The sequence below is a fragment of the Ambystoma mexicanum genome, chromosome 10 (genome assembly GCF_040938575.1).
Source record: "Ambystoma mexicanum isolate Mex_15411 chromosome 10, UKY_AmexF1_1, whole genome shotgun sequence".
Classification (NCBI taxonomy): domain Eukaryota; kingdom Metazoa; phylum Chordata; class Amphibia; order Caudata; family Ambystomatidae; genus Ambystoma; species Ambystoma mexicanum.
In genome coordinates this window covers 1439425267-1439444488 of record NC_090932.1, presented here as the reverse complement: position 1 = coordinate 1439444488, position 19222 = coordinate 1439425267, and the positions used below count along the sequence as shown (strand labels likewise).

Genomic DNA, 19222 nt, shown 5'->3' with positions numbered 1-19222 from the left:
ACATTTATGATGCTAGTTAAAAGGGCCACAACTGCTATGCTTCAAAGACATCATGACCGGCTCACCCAAATCAACTCTGCTGTTTTGACTTCCTGAGATGTTGAGATAGGCGGCATCCTCCCCCCACGGCCACCGCTTATGACTATCAGTATAACATTTCACTCAATGTCTCCTGCCTGAAAGCTAATTCTATTTGCTCATCCAGCATTCAGTGATTGCAAGATCTCAGATAACAGGGCACTACACAGCTGGATTTCAAATCTGTTTAAAGTGTGAAAACGAGGCACGGAATGTATAAAAGAATGGCATTATGAAGTTTATTGATCATACAAACTTGTGCTTTTAATTCAACGTCAATAGTAAACAGTAGAACACAAATCCTGATGCAATCACACATCTGTCCGCAATGGATTAGTTGGTGAAAAGGACATTAAGACGTAAGTGATACATTTCGAGTGAATGGCCATAGTAAACCCTATTCAGGGAGACTAACGTTGCAAGAAGGATCAGAGCCCGTGGGAGGGGATCGAAGAGGCGAAGAGCAGACACCCAACGTGAAAAGATTGCCAAAGGAACTTTTGTTTCTTTGTTGTTTTATTGTGTTGGTACGCCCAACCTTCTAAGGCAGGAGACTTTTGCAGAAAAGAGACGTGGCTCCGGAAGGTCCTGCCATTGGCATTGTTGAAATGAACTGTAACCTAGTGCTGGCAAGGCCCAGGAGTGTGCTTTGCTCAAAGGTCCTGCCTTGTCCTGTGCTAAAAACGTGGGGAAGGCAGATCCAGCCATACCATCTCGATTTATCATTTGGTGAAAACTTCTTTATTTTCTTGAGAACATTATCCCAAACTATTTTGTAATTTAAGGAGTGGAAATAAGTTTTTTTTTTTTTTTTAGTATAGGCCCCTTTTATTTGACAAGACGCCACTAGCACTGATTTATTATTATTTGATAGCTGTAGCTTGTTCCCATCTTCGATTTAGGTTTAGATCAGGTGTTTATCTCACCCATTATACAGTTTAATAAACACTCTTGAACTGTTATCACTTGTGTCTGTCTTTACTGTTGCCACCGTGAGTTCCTTACATGGCACAGTAACCTATTTCCACAGAACTAGCCGTACACATTCAGTTCCTTCGACATGCAATAGGGTGCGTCTGTCCAAAACCATGCTTACATATGCTCACAGAGCATAATGCAACATATGCGTGCTATGGGCTAACGTACACACACAGAAAACTAATCTTTATGGGTTCTGTACTTGTTTATGCCAAGGAGTGCAGAAACAGTTAGCATTCAGGAAGTAGTAGTCCCTTGAAGACACCTACAAACATTTTTCAAAACTATATGTAATAGCTCCTGGTACCTAGTCAGAATAAAATCCTGATACCCAGGAGCTACTTTTAGCTCCTGCTCCATGAATCCCAATTTCGACCCCTGCAATGCTCTGTATGTAAACTACCGGGTCATGATATACTTTTTAAGTACACAGTTAATTTGTAAAACTGGATCACTCTGTTCTAATACTCTGGTGATTTTTATATTATGCTGAGGTCTACAATTAAAATTAAATAAAAACGAAAAGTTACATTTATGGTATGGTGATTCTTGTACCTTTAGTTCCTTGGTCTCTTTCCTTCACAACTGGTTGGGTAATTCTGCACTGCAGGATGAGCAGATAACAGTTTAAGAATCAAGTCTTTTTGAATATTTTAGATCACTGGTTACCAACAAGCGCATCCATCTGCTTGCACAGTGCGAACCCTACCCGGGTATCACCATCTGTCACTCCTTAGTTCCAACATGTTTTTCTGACATGAAGGTTGTGGCACAGGTTATGTTCAGGGGGGGGGGGGGTGGCAGGTTGAACATTGTGAAGGAGGGAGAGCAAGAACTAAGAACCAAAATGACCACAAAGGTAATGTGATGAGGTCCCAAACCCTTGGGAAAGGGACAGTCACAGTCATGCCCAGCGACCACCACCGTAGGGTCCCATGGCCTACCACAACCAGTGAGCCAAGGGTGGGGAAGCGCTAAGGGTGGAGGGAGTCTTTCTACAGCCAGACACAAGCTCACAGCACAGGGAAGGAAGCCCTGCCCTTGCCAGGAACAAACCTTTAACGTCAAAGAAATACATTCTTTTCTTCAGCACCAATGCCAAAGGAAACATTGCCATTGTGAATAATACCTGCGGGGACTCCAAAAGTCCTGTGGACATAAAATTGCATGTTGACAAAGAGAAACATTCCTGCATAGAGCATAAGGAGCAGAAAGTAAACCCATTGTCTCACTCCCGAAATTTCAAAAAGACAGCAGCGAAATCGTTACAAAAGTATCACATAGCTCAGCACATAGCTTAGCATCTCAAACTCAATAGAGGGTTTGTTGACAATTATTTCACAAACTGCAAAAGTAGGGTGACATGGGGGAAGCAGGCACTGGAGGCAGGGATGCAAGTGGGAAAGGGAAAGACTTCCTAACTTTCTAGTGCCAGTCTACAGTGCAAGATGGAAGGACTTATTGTAAAATGTGGGCCTGCCCCCATGGCCCAATCACGTGGCAGCCCACCACTCACAGACAGACCAAGTGCAACCTCTGTTGCTGAGAACCACCCAAAGAGAGATCAGCCTTTAAAGGCAGCTAGCCCAGTCAGGAACTAGGAATCCTTAGGCGAGCTGGCAGGAGTTGAACATAATACCTCGAGGACCCTTGTGCTGCAGTCCCTTGAGTGAGAAGGGCCTGTCAGCGTGGACTGGCAAGGAGGTGGTACTGCTAAGTGGTTAGGTGAGAGTAGTGTGGAGTAGCAAAGAGGGCAGAGTTATCCTGGTTAAAGAACTTGTGGTTTTAGAGAAGGGCACCAAGTGTAGTTGTCAGACTGCAGCCTCCATGGTCCATGATGAGCCGATGGAGATGAGCAGTGCCTATTCCAAGACAGCAGCTGCACTGGACACCTACGACCATACCAAAATGGTGCCCAAATTGCACTGAACCTGTCCATGCAACGATGGCCACCGGAATCATGCGCATGGAGGAGCCTGCAACTACAAAAGCCAGCACACCACACTCAATAAGCTGATGCATCACAACCTCTGGCTGCAAGAATGCTCCCTTGCGTTTCCTAACCTTCCTTGTTGTCCAGTCCATGGTTTCCTTCATCCTTACTGTATTTTCAGTCTCTACTTCAGCCCATCTTCCTTCCTGCATTCTGGCACCTTCTCCGCCTTCTGGAGTCTGCCCTGCACTTCACTACTTCAATTTCTTCGGAGCCTGGTCTGGTATTGTTTCATTTGAATGCTACAGGTTTTGTTTTTGTTTTACACCTTATGGAGTTTTTCCTTTATTGGATACTGCCCTTCAGTGAAGCCTTTTTCCCTGTATACCTCAGAGATCATGTTAGCTTCCTGAAAGGTTATACTCCATCTCTTTCTTCCAAGGGAGGACATCCAGAACATCCAAGGTCAGGCGTAATCCTCAAAGTAGAGGTCCAGCGTAATCCTGAGAGTAGAGGTCCGGCGTAATCCTGAGAGTAGTGCAAAGCAGAAGAGATTATGCAGGAGCAAAGAGGTAGCATCTAGAGAAAGGAGGAAAAAAAACATTGTCCAAAAGAGCATGAGATGTTCTGGCAAGAGGAGCCCAAAAAAGCGCAAGCCTTTCTCGCAAGAGGAGTAGACAATTGCACTGGAGAGAACATATGTGGGGGTGACGGTAGAGGATATTGTGGAGTCCCCTGGAGGAGATATCAGGGTCGAAAAAAGGAGGGAGGTATGCAGAGAAGGAGGTGCGAAATGGCAGAACCGCACTGGGCCGGTGCGACAGCTGTGGGTTGGAAGAGACAGAGAAAGGAGAAAGCACAGAGAGGACGAGTGGGTAGAAGGTAAGAGTAGGGCTACACTTCCCCGCCAGACTTCACCAGGGTGCACCAGAGTTTCAAGCAAGCATGGACCTTGCTCCCAACCTGGGGACAAACCCCAAGCAGTCAGGAGGGCCTTGGAAATGCCCGTTTGTCTGAGAACCTTCAGTTGGCAGCACAGGGAAGCCTGTTACCCACAGAGTGGGTCGGACGACAAGAAACCACCACTCCCACTGACCCCTGGAAGGGGACTGTAAGGAAGGCATGGTATCAAACGGTAAGACAGACACAAGTGATCACAGTTTAAGGGTGTTTGTTTATTGAACTTCAATTGGGTTTGAAAAACGCCTATCTAATCCTAAATCTAAAGATGGGAGCAAGGGCCTACATTAATAAACCTATTGCCAATCCTCACGTCTAAATACAAATAGTGTGGGAAACAATGTTATGCAAAAGAAAAGTGTTCAAGAAATGATAGGTCAGGATATTCAAAGCCTTGGCTTCCCTTCACCCACGTTTTCAGCACGGAACAAAGGCGGGACACTCGAGTTTAGCATACTCTTTAGCTTCTTTAGCACGAGGATGCAGTTCAAAACCTTATGATCAGGACCTTCTGTGCCAATGTCTCTTTGCCATTCAAAGTCTCTTATTTTAGAGGGCCTGATGCAATAAGACAAACATTAAAGTGCCTTTCTTCATAGGATTTCACATACACCGTCTCAGGTGATTTACTGTTCACCCCAGGTCCCCCTCTGCCGGGCTCAGACCAAATTTCTCTACTTCATCAAAATCAAAGACTTTCGACTATGCGCAGGATTTTGCTTGACGCGTTGCAGGACCTTTTTGATTTCCTATTATTCGTTCTCTTCGTGATATAAGCTTTTTCTCCCTTTTAATTTTGCCACTTCTCGGCTGGATAACGTATGGAGAACTTCGATTGAGCACACATGCAGTGCTGGACCACTCTGTCAAAGGTATTATCTCTTGCTTTAAAGTTCAGTCCCTCATAAGCAGTTCAACTTTACTTGTGTCTCTTATCACACATGTTTTAACAATGTTCATTCCAGTGCTCGCCATACAATGTTACTACTTGCAATCTTGGTTTCAACATAGACCGGTATTATCGGTCTCCTCAACTCATCGGCTGCGTTGATTCACTGATGCTGCTTTGTTGGTCAGAATAACAACGTTTTTGGATTTGTAAATACTGCAGCATTTACAAATCCAAAAACGTTGTATTACTAAACACTGCTGCATGAAAACACAACTCTGTTGTGTTTCTGCCTACAGCAGCTTTCACATTGGAGCTCTCGGAGAGCCCCAAAGTGAAAGCTGCTGTAAGCAGAAACACTGCAGCATTTCTAAACACCCACGCTGCGTTTCTGCCTGCAGCGGCTTTCACTTTGGGTCTCCGGTGCTCCCCTGGGGAGAACTGGAGACCCAAAGTGATAGCCACGGCAGGCAGAAACAGCGCAGTTCTGTTTCAAAAACACTGCGTTTTTTCTTTCTAAGTTTCTCAGGCTCCTCCGGCTTGGAGGAGCGTGAGAAACTTAGAAAGAAAAACCGCAGCCCAGAGGGCTCCAAGCTGAAGCTACCGCAAACATAAATACAACGTTTTAAAAGCTGCGGTTTTATTTCTAAGTTTTCCGGGCTCCTCCAAAATAAAATAGCACTTACTGAGATGCAGCTGCAGCTTTCCTGCCTGTAGTCTCTGGTCCCCGTCCTACGAGTCTGGCACCAATGAAGCAAAAGTCACTCAGTGGTAGCTTTTGTTTACTACAGCTGGCTGGCTTTTGCTTCATTAGTGCCGCAAACGCAAGCACAAGCGGCATCCATTTCACAAAATGGATGCCCCCTAGTGCTTGCAATTTTAAAGTTTGAGCATCATTTGCTCGAAACTTTGCATAGGGACTTAAAAAGAAATATATATATTTTAGGTATTTGATTCATTATTGGCCATATTTTTGGCCAATAATATTTCTGAACAAACTATTCCTTTAAGAACATTAGGACCAAAAATTCACACCCAAGCCAGCACTAGGAAAGGGATCAGAGAGAGGTCTTTACTAGTCCTTGCAAGAACTGTAGTACGATGGGGACAGAGAAGTGCCTTGATAAGGCATGTGCCTTAGGATGGAAACTGCTGCTAAGTAACCTTTGACCGTAGCCACCTGTAGAGTCCTTGCTGGGCTAGGTGTAACAGGGCAGGAAGTACTGCTATAGTATTGCACAAAAAGGGATCCAGGTCTTTGTTCCAGCATCAGCTGCAAAATGTCTTCCATCAGCAGCAGTAAAGAGTCTTTGTTGCCAGTCTTTTAGCCAAAAGCAACACTTCAATGACTTCTTCAGGGAGAATCCAGTCCCTACATCTCAGCCTCTCAGAAACCAAGCATTGAGAGTGCCGACATTCAGCTGTAGGATTAGGCCCCCCTCCTGTGAGTAAGTCTACCCTCTTTGGAACATGTTGGGGGGAGCAGATGCCCTACTCCAGAAGGTTAGGTTACCATGTCCTCATGGGTCAGTACGGAGCCTTCTTAACTTGAGGGCACAGCTAGCATTTTTGAGAGACCGAGCCCTGCCTGCTCATGTTGTATGCAGTTGTGTTCCCCATCCCAGCTAAGTGGACCGCCAACAAGGAGATGCCGTTGTGTTATGCATCCCATCTCTTGTTGAGGCAGTGCAGCGCCAGTCTGATAGACCTCAGCTCCAAAAGGTTTATGTGGAGTTTCGTCTCTGCCGGGGGCCACCAACACTCACCGTCAGCTAGTGCAGATGCATGCCCCAGCCCTTCAGGACAGCATCCGTAATCGTGGTTGCCTCCACGACGGTTGCCAAAAAGGTTCTCCCACCATCATGTTCGCTCTGTGGATCCACCACAAGAGATCCACTGAGACTTTTATTGGGACCCGCAGAAGGTCCATCATGCTGTCTGAGAACTGTGACCACAGCGATCTGAGGGCTCACTAAGTGACCTCAGGCACCAGCGAAATACAAGATGCCATGAGGCCCAGAAACTGTAGGAAGTCCAAAACCTGCAATGAACAGGCAGTTTGGAATTCAGCCAACATCTGCTGGATGTGCAAAGCCTTTTCCAAGAAAGAGTCAGGAATGCTCTGATGAACTGTCACATTTTTATTGTATTTATTTATAGAGTGCTTAAGCCCACATGCTTCAAAGTGCTTAAACAATTAAATAAACAGCACCATAACTAAAACACAGAACAGAGACACCAGTCCAACATATCAAGAGAAAGTCGCGAGGCAGAGAAACTAGGTAAAAGATTTGGAGAAAATAAATGTTTTTAGATTTCTCCTACAGGACCCAAGAATGGGTTCAAACTTGCAAACACAATGGTAACATGTTCCACAAAGGAGTAGCAAGAGACAAAGCATCTGCCACCCACACAACTACGCTTAATGCGGTTGTTGGTTAACAATTGCTGCAAGCTGGAGCGGAAGGCAGAGGATGGCTTATACAACTGTAAACAGGCCTTTAGATTGGCAGGAGCTACACCAAACACACGTGTGATGGTCAGTGCCTTGAACCTAATCTGCTGTGCGACTGACAACCAATGGAGATTTTCAGTGTTGGAGAAATGTGGAATCGTCTAGCAACATTGACCACAATCCGAGCAGCTGGGTTCTGCACAACCTGAAGCCTAGCAATCTCATATTCTGACGCACCCACCAGCAATGCATTGCTGTAGTCCAACTTACTCCCAGTAATGGCCCCTAGCCATGGTAACAGCATTATAAGCAGATATGAAAGGCTTTATCTGACGAAAATAATAATAAGAAGAACCAACCATGGCTGGGACTTGAGCACTCATATTCACCTTGGTATTGAGGTAGATGCCTAATGATTTGGCTTTCCTCAATATCAGGATGGTATGATTGCCCAGAGTCACAGAATCATATATATTTCCAAAGTTCTTGATGGTGTTCGGAGTGGCCAAGAGTAAAAGTTCTGTTTTCTGGTAGTTCAGGCAAAGCCAGTTGTCCCTCTTCCATGAGCTGATAACAATAAAGGTGTTATTGATGTGATTAGTGTATTTAACCACATCACCCGACACCATGAACAGCAGCTAGGTGTCAGCATAATTTTGAAATTGATCCGCTTTTTACACTAGAGATTGTGGAGTGGTCTTGTATAAAGATTAAAGAGCAAAGGGGACATATATGTTCCCTGAATAACTCCCTGCATGATCGGATGTGGGTTTGGTGTACACTGGCCCAACACCACTGAAGCAGTCCTACCTTGCAAAAAAGAATTAATCCAGCAGGTGGCTAGATGGTTAAGATCTTTGGCAAGAGGCAACAATAACATGTCCCGATCAAGCATGTCAAACGCTGCTGAGCAGTACAGAAACATCAAGAGCCCAGCCTTGCCCCCATCCGGAATGTAAGGTATGCCAGACTGAATATCAAGCATGGAGTTCTCTGATCTATGCACTGGATGAAAGCCCGCTGGAAAGTACCCAACAAGTTGTGATTAACAACAAAGCACTGCACTTTTAAGCAACTTTCTCTAAGATTCTGAGGCGAAAGTTAACATTGGTGAGGGGGGAGTAGTTGCTGTGATCAGAAGGGTCAAGGGAAGCCTTTTCTTTTATAATGGCAATAATACAGGTCTCTTTCTGTGAATTCGGTATCATTTGTGAGGTTTTCATGTTTATGGAGTTTTACGAAGAAAGAACAGCGAATGGAACATAACAGATAGACAATGATCAGTGGTACATCCATCAGTGAAAATGAAAAAATACTTTGTGAGTTCAACAGCAGGAAAAATGCCCCTCATACCTACAAATACGTTTATCACGGTTGTGTATTCGTTCCTATCCAGTGTCCCACCAATTAGGATATTTTTTCATTTCCACCCCACCGCCTGAGTGACCAACCTGTTCCTCTTGAGGCCACAGTCTAACCAAATTTCTGGTTGATAATTGTCTTTAACAAGCTAGTGAGTAAATCAAGCAGTGACATATAATGCCTCCATAATACTGTGCAGCCGACATTTAACTTTTGGTAAACTGCAATGCAGTGCAACATCCTGTATCCCGGATCCCCTAGTGCCCCCCATTCAGAGTCTGCCCATTTATGCCAGATTGTATAGTGTTTTGTGGGCACCCACATGTTCTGTACACATTCTTCCAAAGCCATACAGGTATCCACTTCAGCCTTCCATTTTAAAATACAAAGTGTCTCTGTGCTGCCCTTCTGCTGTGCAACATTTTGCCGGCAACACACTGCACCACTGCAATGAATCATTTATCATAGCTGCCCAGCTGTAGCTCTCCACAAATGCCCAGCAACTGCAGTTTTGGGTCAGTCAGTTTTTGTTTGTTAAGGATTTTGCATAGGTACGTTATGACATTTGGACCAACATATCTATCACTGGGCAGTGCCATAAAGTATGCAAAAACCTGCCATTTGCCGTCTTGCATCAGAGGCATCTGGGGTCGGGAGGATGGTCCCATTTATAAAGCTTGTCTCTAGGGTAGTAAACTCTGTACATATTTGAATTGTGTAAGCCATGACTTGGCGGAGATGATGTATTCCCTGGCAAGTGTCAGTGTTACCACACATGGCTCAGTCTCTAGTGGGCCCAGATCTTAGACTCACTTGTCTTTCACTCATGGGTCCGATGGGAAGTGAATGTTATAGCTGGATATAACGTGGACATGGCTTTAAATAGTATTTTATATGAGAGACTGCCTGATGTTGTGGGAGAAGCCCAGCTTGTGTGAGAAGTGGCAGATGTGGCTTGGATGTTCCTGAACCTGATTCCAGGAGGCAGGCTCTGATTAGCCAATCGCCCAGAGAAGGAAAGATGTGAATCCCCCTCACTCCTTAGACTGACTGCACAGGCCGGAGGTGCCCCCGAACAGCAAGACCCAAAACTGATAGTGGGAATTGCTGATCAAGAACCTCGGGCACTTCCTATGCTTGGGGTGTATAGGCACATGGAAGAAAGCATTCTGGAGAAAGAGTGACACTAACCAATCCTAGAGCTCCAGAGTCTGGAGGATTTGCGAAAAGTGTTACCATATTCCTGAGGAACCTGTTCAAGCACCTCAGGTCCAAGATTGGTCGCAATCCCCATCTTTCTTTGGTACCAGGAAGTAGTGGGAGTACCACCCCTTCTTCCCCTCTGCTTCAGGTACCAATTCTATTGCACCTCAGGGAAAAGATCTTCTGCTGGATTAACAGATCTGGATCCTCGAGGGAGAGAGGTGGGGAAGGGAAGGGAAGGGAAGGAAAGGAAAGTAGCACCTCTAGGTGACCACCTGTCTTAACTACACATCCTTAATAATGCTGCACTATACTGCAGAATGCTGCATCAAGCGCCCCACCACTGATGTAGGATGTGAGAATTTCTCAGAATGGTTATGTTGCTGGTGATGTACCTGATGGGGCAGAGGAGGATGTAATGTGCACAGCTCCATCTCCTACCTTTTGCAGGTCTAGCAAACCACTGTTGTCCTTGCCTTCCTGGAGCTCGACCTCTTCAACTTTGGCTAAAGGTGCCAAAGTAATGAAAAGGTCCGCGTTTCCAACTCTGTGTTGCAGATCGGGTTGTTTGTTGCCTGACTGCGGCTCCTAAGGACTTTGCCACTGCCTTAGAGGTATACAATTTCTTGAGGTTGTCAGCCTTCGGTCCAAAAAGATTCAACCCACAAAAGGGCATACCCAACAGTCTTGCCTGGACATCTGGTGTACAACAAGATTTTCTGAGGCAGGGGAATCTTCTCCTGAGCTTGTGACTACCACCCTGCCCACAAAGTCAGAAGCATGCAGGCCAGACCGGAAAGCTTGGCACATTGCTTCCTTACCATCTGCAACAATGTTTAGGAAAGCATGCCCAATTTCTCCTTCCGTGATGTACTCTGCTGCATCCCAATCCCTGTCCACCACGTGTGGGTGTATTTTGTGAGAGCGCATGGCGCATTAATTACTTTTAAGGCCATGCGGCCTGAAGCAAATACATTTTTAGATAGCGCTTTAACCTTTTTGATCATCCCTGTCCAGAGACACAGCAGGGCAGGCTCTATATTTTGCACCCAACATGGCTGCATGCACGACCAGGCTCTGTGGACTAGGATGCCTCGACAAGAAGTTAGTGTCTGTGGACGCTGGATTGTACTTCTTGATGAAGTAACCACGTAGTGCTGGTGTCGAGCAGGGTTAATGCCATAGCTCAAATAGAGGGTACTTAAGGGCTGCATGGATTGGCAGGACTGGTCATTTTGGTGGTCCTTTATGCAGAATGTGCATGAGGTCATATTTTGCAATATACTTCAATGGAGGAACCAACCCAAGGCTTAGAAGACATTGCCCATATAGGCAGCATTAGGAGCAGTGCCAAGCCCACTGTACCATATATTCTTCTGACAAAATCTCTTCTGGGGAACCAGAGGATCTTAATGGCTCGAAGCCAAAGGGCATTTGGTCGCCCTTCTTCGTTGACTATACCGTCAAAGCAGGACAAGCTCTTTTCTCAACTTTGTGACGTATCTCGACATTGAGGGTGGCTCGATTCTGTTGGGTCATTTGGATTGTGTGCCGGTGCAGCCTCAAAAAATGCCAAAGGAGTCATGGCAGTCGACAATGTTGACATAATTTTGAACTTCTTCGATGTCGACTTCAAACCTGGGCTTTTCGGCATGAGGCTCTCTCCGAGTCCCTGCTGGCTTTGACAGGGACAGTAGGATCTGTCTTCTTATTCACTTTTGGCTCTGAAGTGGCAGCCAAGGGAGCAGACTTACTAAAGACTTTGACGGTGCAGAAGATTAAGAAAAGCAGTGACTTTTCCTCTGGGTTTGAGACATCTTCAGAGAAGGCGGCTGCAGGTCCCTAAGAAGCCAGAAGCAGTAGAAGTCGCCATGGCAGAAGTCATGGAAGCAGTGTGACCCGCAGAGCAAGTGTTAAGAGAAGCCAGTAAGTGAAGCCTGGCAATCTAATACCTTGCCTCGCAGTGCCGGCAACACTATCCAGTTCCTTATTCACTTGCGTGTTATTTAAAGCGAGCTGAAGTTGTTAGTTGAAGCTCTAATGTATGAACAATGGAAAAGTAGCCCTTGCGTATATCAGGAAAGTCCTTTACTCACATCGAAAGCAAATGCTGCTTAAAACCATTGTTAAACCCTTAACAGACTATTTGCCGAAGGAGTGGTCGCATGTCACTAATTACGAAAAGTAAGACCATTACCGAATACCTTATCCAGTTAAAATAATTGTTGAAGTCTTCATCTTGTGAAAACCATATGGGCCTCCGAGGCGAAAATCCTAGACGAAAGACAGACAGCCTTTGTAAGTGGAGTTGGCACCGCCTTGAACCTATTTTTGATCAACTTGTTGAAGGCAAAGACACTAGCCGGGAAAAAAAAGCTTTATCTAGCATTTATTGACCTCGAACAAGCCTTCGATGGAATCAATAGAGAGCTCTTGTGGTCAAAGATGAGAAATTGGGGATGCCCTAAGGATCTACTTGAAGCTATTAAAACATTATACATTGATACCTCAATTAAAGTCCAAATCACAAGTAATGGGGGCCTCTCGAGGAGGATTAGAACCTTTAGTGGAATCAAGCAGGGCTGTGCAGTAGCCCCATTCCTCTTTGTCCTATATATGGCTGATATGAACACAGCTCAGGAGAAGATTCGTGCATTCCCGCCGAAAATTAATGGAAAAGAAATACCTTGGATGCTGTACGCTGATGATGCGGTATTCATCGATCAAACACCAATAGGCCTACAAAGACGGATTGAGACTTTTAACAACTACCTAAAGGAAAATAGCATGAAGATGAATATCAAAAAATCCAAGATCTTAACTATGAAATCTAGTCGGGGCAGGAAACAGTCCGGAAAAACTATAAGATGGTCATTAGAAAAACAGAATTTGGAAGAAGTAGAAATGACATTCTACCTGGGGATAATGATAAACAAAAACTGCAACGAACAGGCGCACTACTCTCTGATCCGGGAAAAACTAGTGGCTCTGACAAACCAAGGGATTTGCTTACATCGCAGATATGGGAAGTTTTCTTTAACTCCAATTGTAACCTTCTACAAGCAAAAAGTGATGGCGGTCATCACTTATGGTAATGAAGCACTCTTAGCCCTTAGATGGGAGGTTTGGAAGCTCTGTGAAGCGTATTTTTGGCGTACAATCTTGCGCCTACCAACCTCATTACCAGTGGAGCTCATTAGAACTGAGCTCAGACTCCAGTCAATAAACTATGTCGTACTTTGGAAAACCCTATCATTGTATAGAAAGTGCATTCTGGATATAACATCAAAACCATTTGAAATTCTAGCCCAGACGAACATCCTGAATGAAGACAAAATGCTTAATGATTGGAAAAGCAGATGTAAGGCTCAGCTGGAGCAAGTAAATCTCGAGGAGGATACCCTAAAGAATAACCCGGACAAAGCAAAAAGAGTTATTCGGGAAAAAGATTGGGAGGAAACCCAGGAACAAAGATTGAAAAGAAATCTATGTTATAACATCATCTGGGAAAAAAAAGGCTTGAACATCTTACCTCCATATCTGTTGAAATTTTCAACTGAGCATTACCGGGACCTGCTTCTGCGCTGCAGACTCAACATCTGGAATAGCAGAGAAGTGAAATGGAAAAGAAGACAAATTGACAGAACAGCTGCATATTGTCGGTTCTGTAAACGGAAGGACCAACTGGAAACGATAAGACATGTTATGTTAATTTGCCCAGCTTTAAAATGCAAAAGAGAGATATATATGGGAAGCTACATAATGAATATCACCGAGGAGACGGAAGAAAACTATTGGGAAAGAATCCTCACTGTGGAAAAAATTGGCAAAACTCTTGATGCATTAAAATTTGTTGAAATGTTGAACTTGAATCAGGAGGAGTAAGGATCTGATCTGTAAGAGAAAGTTAAGAGTAGTCCTAGGTAATTAATGATCGAGTTACCTTGATTGCCCAAACCTTGAATTAATGGAGCAGTGGATCATAAGATAACGGAGAGACTATGACAATGATTTGGTAATTACTATCTGAAGAAAATTGGAACCAAGGAAGTTTTAACAAAGGAACTATGTTTTTACTAAAGGAATAAGGATGTAATGTTTAAGGTTTAACTATACTTAACCAATAAAACAACAAAAAAAAAAAAAGAAAACCATATCGAAGAGTGGTTGCATGTGCCTAATTGTGGTTCACAAAGGAAGACAGAACTCCATCATTTCCTTTTATACAGGAATACAATTAAACACAAGTCTTTAACATCTGAAAACTACCTTAAGAAGTGGCTGCGTGTGCCTAATTGCGATTCCCAACGAAAGATTGAACTCTGTTCTTTACATTAACATAGCATACCTTTTCATGTATCAGAAGTTTGAGTGTATCTACTATTGAAGAAGATAATAAGCTTTGCCCAAGCCAAGAGCCCCCCGCGCCCCCCTGCCAGAATTAACAAGCAATCTAATGGTTACTGTGAAGTTAAAACCAGCTCAACTGGCTTAAGATACATATGTGCAATAATTACCTGAAGCTAAGAGTGGCACAAAAGCTTCTGGGTAATTACTTGCGCTGAGAAGGTTGGGGAAGGGAAACTAGCTGCTTGTAAAGACTATTTTGAAGTGTACACAACTTGTAGTGCCAAAGACTGTGGAAGCCAGAGAGATGCAAGTCTTAAAGGCAAACACAGGTTGTTATTGTGGCAGACAGACAAGAGAGGCAAACCGGCTGCTCCTTTTGAAGACAGATGTTCGGAGGAAGAGTGCCTTGCCTACTTGTTGAAGTACTTTAAAGTGTATCTTGTCAAAGCCTATCTAGAAGTACAAATCACTAAAGTCGTATTAGTCCAAAGTACTGAAGCTGTGGTGGTATATCTAGTTGATTCAACACTGTAGTAGCCTAAACAAAGTGGAGTACTATGAGACTGACTGACTGCTCTCATAGTGAATAAAGTAGAAGTGGAGTTGTTGAAGTGGAAGCAGCAGCACTGAGAAGTCATCCTGACCAATATACCATTGTACATTTTAAAACTGTAACTAATGAAATACTGTCAACTAAGAACTTTTTTTTTATCACCAACAGTTGTGGACATTGTATTTCTTTTGAACTGTGGCAAGTCTTCTTGAAGAAGTGACAAATTATCGTGGTTGGGATTACCATTGGTGCTATTTGGTGGAAGTGGAAAATTGATATTTCACCAAGGAGAAAAGACTTGCTATTATTGGAACTTTGGTTACCAATCCTTACTTAGACTTTAAAACATCAAGAACTGATTTGAGACATTTGTTTCTTTGGTTGAACATTAGCAGAGTTCACCTTGAACCTGGGGAAGGGAATGCACCCATGACATCAGAAGGTTATTCAGAACTTGTAAATGTTTTTATATTATGTTGTATTGCCATATATTTTCTGTATTTGTTGCTTAGTGTGAGGACCATATATGCTGTGTTTTTCCTGTAGCTTCGGTTGGGCAGGGAAATCCTCATCAGAGTAAGGCTAGCGAGGCCTTTTTACTACAGGTATTTTGAGAACAAAATGGCATGTTTCTGATAAATCATCAAACAGTTGTCTGTGTCGCATTACTGACCCGTCACATGTCAATCTGCACATCGTTTGAAGTCGGAACAATTCAGAGAGGACATTTCGGATACAAAAGTCACATTTATTGAGTGAGTCAAATTGTTCTGAGGTGTGAAGTGATTCTGATAAGCATGTAGAAAAAAAGGAACTGAGGTCATGGGGTGCGAAGCAGGCTATTTATACCAACATCACGCCCAGCCCCCGATGTGAAGAGCCTCAACGCCAATGCCAACTGCGTGGTGGTGAAAAGTTTCTGAAATCTACTGCTGCAGGAAAATACATCTAAGATGAGTAATCTGTGGAAGAACTCAATACATTAAGAGTATGTTTAAACTAAGTACTAATGTCAGGCAGCAGAGCGCAGCCAGCCTTCAACTGCATACACTGCCAGCGTAATGTGAACACCATTAAATCGTAATATTAAAATAGCAGGCATGCAAGATTTCCAGAAGAAAACTTGAAAGGTAAGTCATCTTCTATAAGAAATCCTTATCTACTATAGCCAACTTTATTTGTGGACTAGAGGAAGAGCGTTAACTTTCCACTTACCGCTGCAGAAGTTTTGATCTCAGAAGGTCACAACAGGTTTCTTCTTCTTTGGTAATTTCTGGTCCACTGTACAAGATCCTGAGCATGGAGCAGGCCAACACAGACAGGCCCAAAGCTAGATCTACCAGAAATGGCAATCCTCCAGACACATCTTCAGAAGACTCCTAGAAAGTGAAAAGTAACATGCTTGTGAATTCAAATAGATATGAATCAGGTAAATCCAACTATAGAACATCATATCTCTATATGGACCATACCTCTGCAATGGGTGACTAATACAGATAAGACTGTTTCGCCTTACATTTTACACTTCAGGAAGGACTTGAAGCCCCTACTCTTCAAAGAACATTTCACCAATTGCTGATCAATCCACACAACCCTACCCCTCCCGAGATCCCTCACCAACCAGATCCTTTCCAGCTACTGCTACTATTACTGCACACCAACTCCCTCATTGCAACCCCCATGCATAGTCTCCACTGTCTTCCTATAGCTTTGCGCTTTACAAATCTCACAAAGGAGTATGTTAGTTACCTTAAACTTGTGTTCTCCATCATTGTTATCTTTCATAGATTCACATGCTGTTTGAATATTCCCAATCAAGCTGGGAATCCTTGATAATAGTAAAAGCAGTTTACATTTAAATTTTAAAACTGTCACTTTAGTGCTCTATTAGGTAATTCTGGGTCATATTGCCCCACAGCCAACTTTGCCAGCTCTCCCTTAGCTCCACCCCCAGAGGCCCACTTCAGATTTTGGCAAGCACACACGAGTACTTAAGAACAGAAGGGGAATGCAGAACAGGGGAGGGCTGTAGATGGAACACAATTGTCTTCCGGATTATTTATGAATTATACCAGAACAGTGGTGATGGAGATTCATGGAGTTCATTGGAAGGAAATAGTATCTGAATTACAAATGAAAGGTTGTTTGCCATCACTGTCATGATCTCTGCTTCCAAAAGATCAGGACTTGCCCGACTCCCTTGGAAGCAGACCCATAACCCCGGTTCCGAGTGCCAGCCAGTCCCAATTGGGACCTTTTGGACCCTGTCCTGGCGCCAGTGGCACCAGGCTCATAAAGATGCCCAGTCCCAGCGCTGGAAGCGCCGGGCTCATAATGCTTGGGTGGACTTACCTGCAGCAGACCATGCTGCTTACTTACCTGCCAGTTGAACCCCTGATCCTCTTCTGTTTGGGACTACTTTTCCTGTTGGGTGGGGCAGGAGCCACTCCCTAGGTTCAGAACACTGGAACTCTTCTGGAAAGCAGGAACTCTTTTCTTACCTAGGCGTGGCTGTGGAAGGAGACACCTAAGCACTACAGGAGGCTATTTAAACCACACCCGATGGATGAATCTTGCTTTGTGTTATTCTGCATTCTCTGAAGCAGAACGCTCATCGTGTCTTCTGCTTCTGATCCTGGGCCTAAGGGAACAAAGGCTTACCATCCTGGAATCCAGTCTTCAGCAGCACCTGTAAAGACAAAGAAAGAACAGGTTAGCACTACGGTCTACAGTGGCAGCGCATCTCTTACCTGGTCGATCGGCTGTCACCAACGCCTCGCGCTGCATTCCGGCATCTGAAAGACAAAGGCTTACCTACTCTTCGCATGCTCCGGAGGTCTTCGCACTGCATTCCGGCATCTGAAAGACAAAAGCTTACCAGCTCTTTGCACGCTCCGGAGGCCTTCGGCGCTGCATCCCGCATCTGAAAGACAAAAGAAGGTGCGTTTAAAGACATTGGGCAACTTTATTACTCACGTGCCATTACTCCTTCCCACGCCGAATCCAGTGGGTACTCCAGCACCCTTCAGCTTCTCTAAAGCTCCGAACTTGTACCTGCAAGATAAAAGGGACAGTTAGTGCGCATCGTGAAGCAGGCTACAAGCGCTTACTTACGTGCTTCCAGGCGCTTCTATTCCTCACGCGGGTTCGATCCTCAACTCTCATCAGCCCGCCATCCGCCATCGCCGGAACCCTGCAAAACAAGAGATATCATTACAAAAGACTTTTAAGACATTTGAAGTGCCCAGAACTTACTGTTCGTGCAGTTAACGACGGACAGCAGTCCTCTGAGGTCAAGAGGCCTGCACCCTTATCCAGTGAAGAAACTGGTTACGGCACCCTGCCCCGAGGCAGATGGAGAGCTCGGCGTTCACTTACCTAAGGTGAGGGCGTTAACCTTTGGGGTTCTACAGGAGAAGAGAAAGGGAAGAGGAGAGAGGCACCCAATAACCCCAGTTCATTAATCCCATATTTTCTATCTGCAGACATCTTACTCTTCAAGTCAGACATACAGTGCACAGAGGTCCAGCCCAAAGAGCCAACCGTGTGTTACACATCACCTTTGAAGATACGGCATTCACCCAGTCAAGACCGGCGCCTCTGCGGGAATCAGGTGAGCGTTACAATCACGCTGCGCACATGAACTACAAAGTAGGTGCACATTTTTAAAATTTTATTGAGAACAGGGTAGCCCGACACGTGTTTCGGGCTTCAAGGCTCTTCCTCTGAGGCTGCATGTCAATTTTATATTAACAGTACAATGATGCACCATGAATGGTAATTCATCCAATATAGCCAGGACACAACACACACGGGGAACAATGGATGGTTTGTACAGACCATTTGTCAGCCAAACAAAATAAAGTAGTCATCCATAAATCAATTCAAATGACATTGTACCAAAAGAGGCCATATAGAAAAAGGATATTAGTAGACCGATCAAGATTGGCAAATTTCCATTAGAAAGTAGGTGCATTGACTGAAAAGGGAATGAAGAATGGTGGGGGTGGGGGAGAGAAATGCAATGGAGATTGCTAAATTAGCGTGCAATCCAATACTGGTCATACATGTACACTTGTACCAAGCACACAAAGGTAAATGCCAATTAGTATTGTACCTGAAATTCCTTAGAAAACCGTGCACTTTGCTAAGGAGAGACATAATGATATATATCAATGTCAATTGTGCATTGTTATATATGAAACATTATAATAGAGGCTGTATGCCACTCACCAATAGTTGCTGTAAGGCTCTATTGGTAAATTTTCACAAATGAATGGGCTCCACTGTAAGCAGAAATAATATCTATTAGAGCACAACTGTTTGCCATGAGTCATAACTCGGCATACGTTCTGATAAGTTAATTAAGATGCCTTGTACAGAAATTTGCCTTGTACAAAAAGGTGACTAAGGCCATCAAGGGGCTCACCCCCGGGAAGATAGCTGGCCCAGACGGCCTAC

General features: G+C 44.3%; 1 protein-coding gene across 8 annotated transcripts in view; it reads right to left on the bottom strand.

Annotated features, from left to right (window-relative positions):
* The window catches only part of HECTD4 (HECT domain E3 ubiquitin protein ligase 4), a 4298785-nt gene that overhangs the window by 3241528 nt on the left and 1038035 nt on the right, over nt 1-19222 (bottom strand). For all 8 annotated transcript variants that reach the window (XM_069619495.1, XM_069619492.1, XM_069619493.1 and 5 more), the window contains exon 24: nt 15977-16140. In XM_069619495.1, the coding sequence (XP_069475596.1) occupies nt 15977-16140 (164 nt within the window). The remainder of the gene's footprint in view (nt 1-15976; nt 16141-19222) is intronic.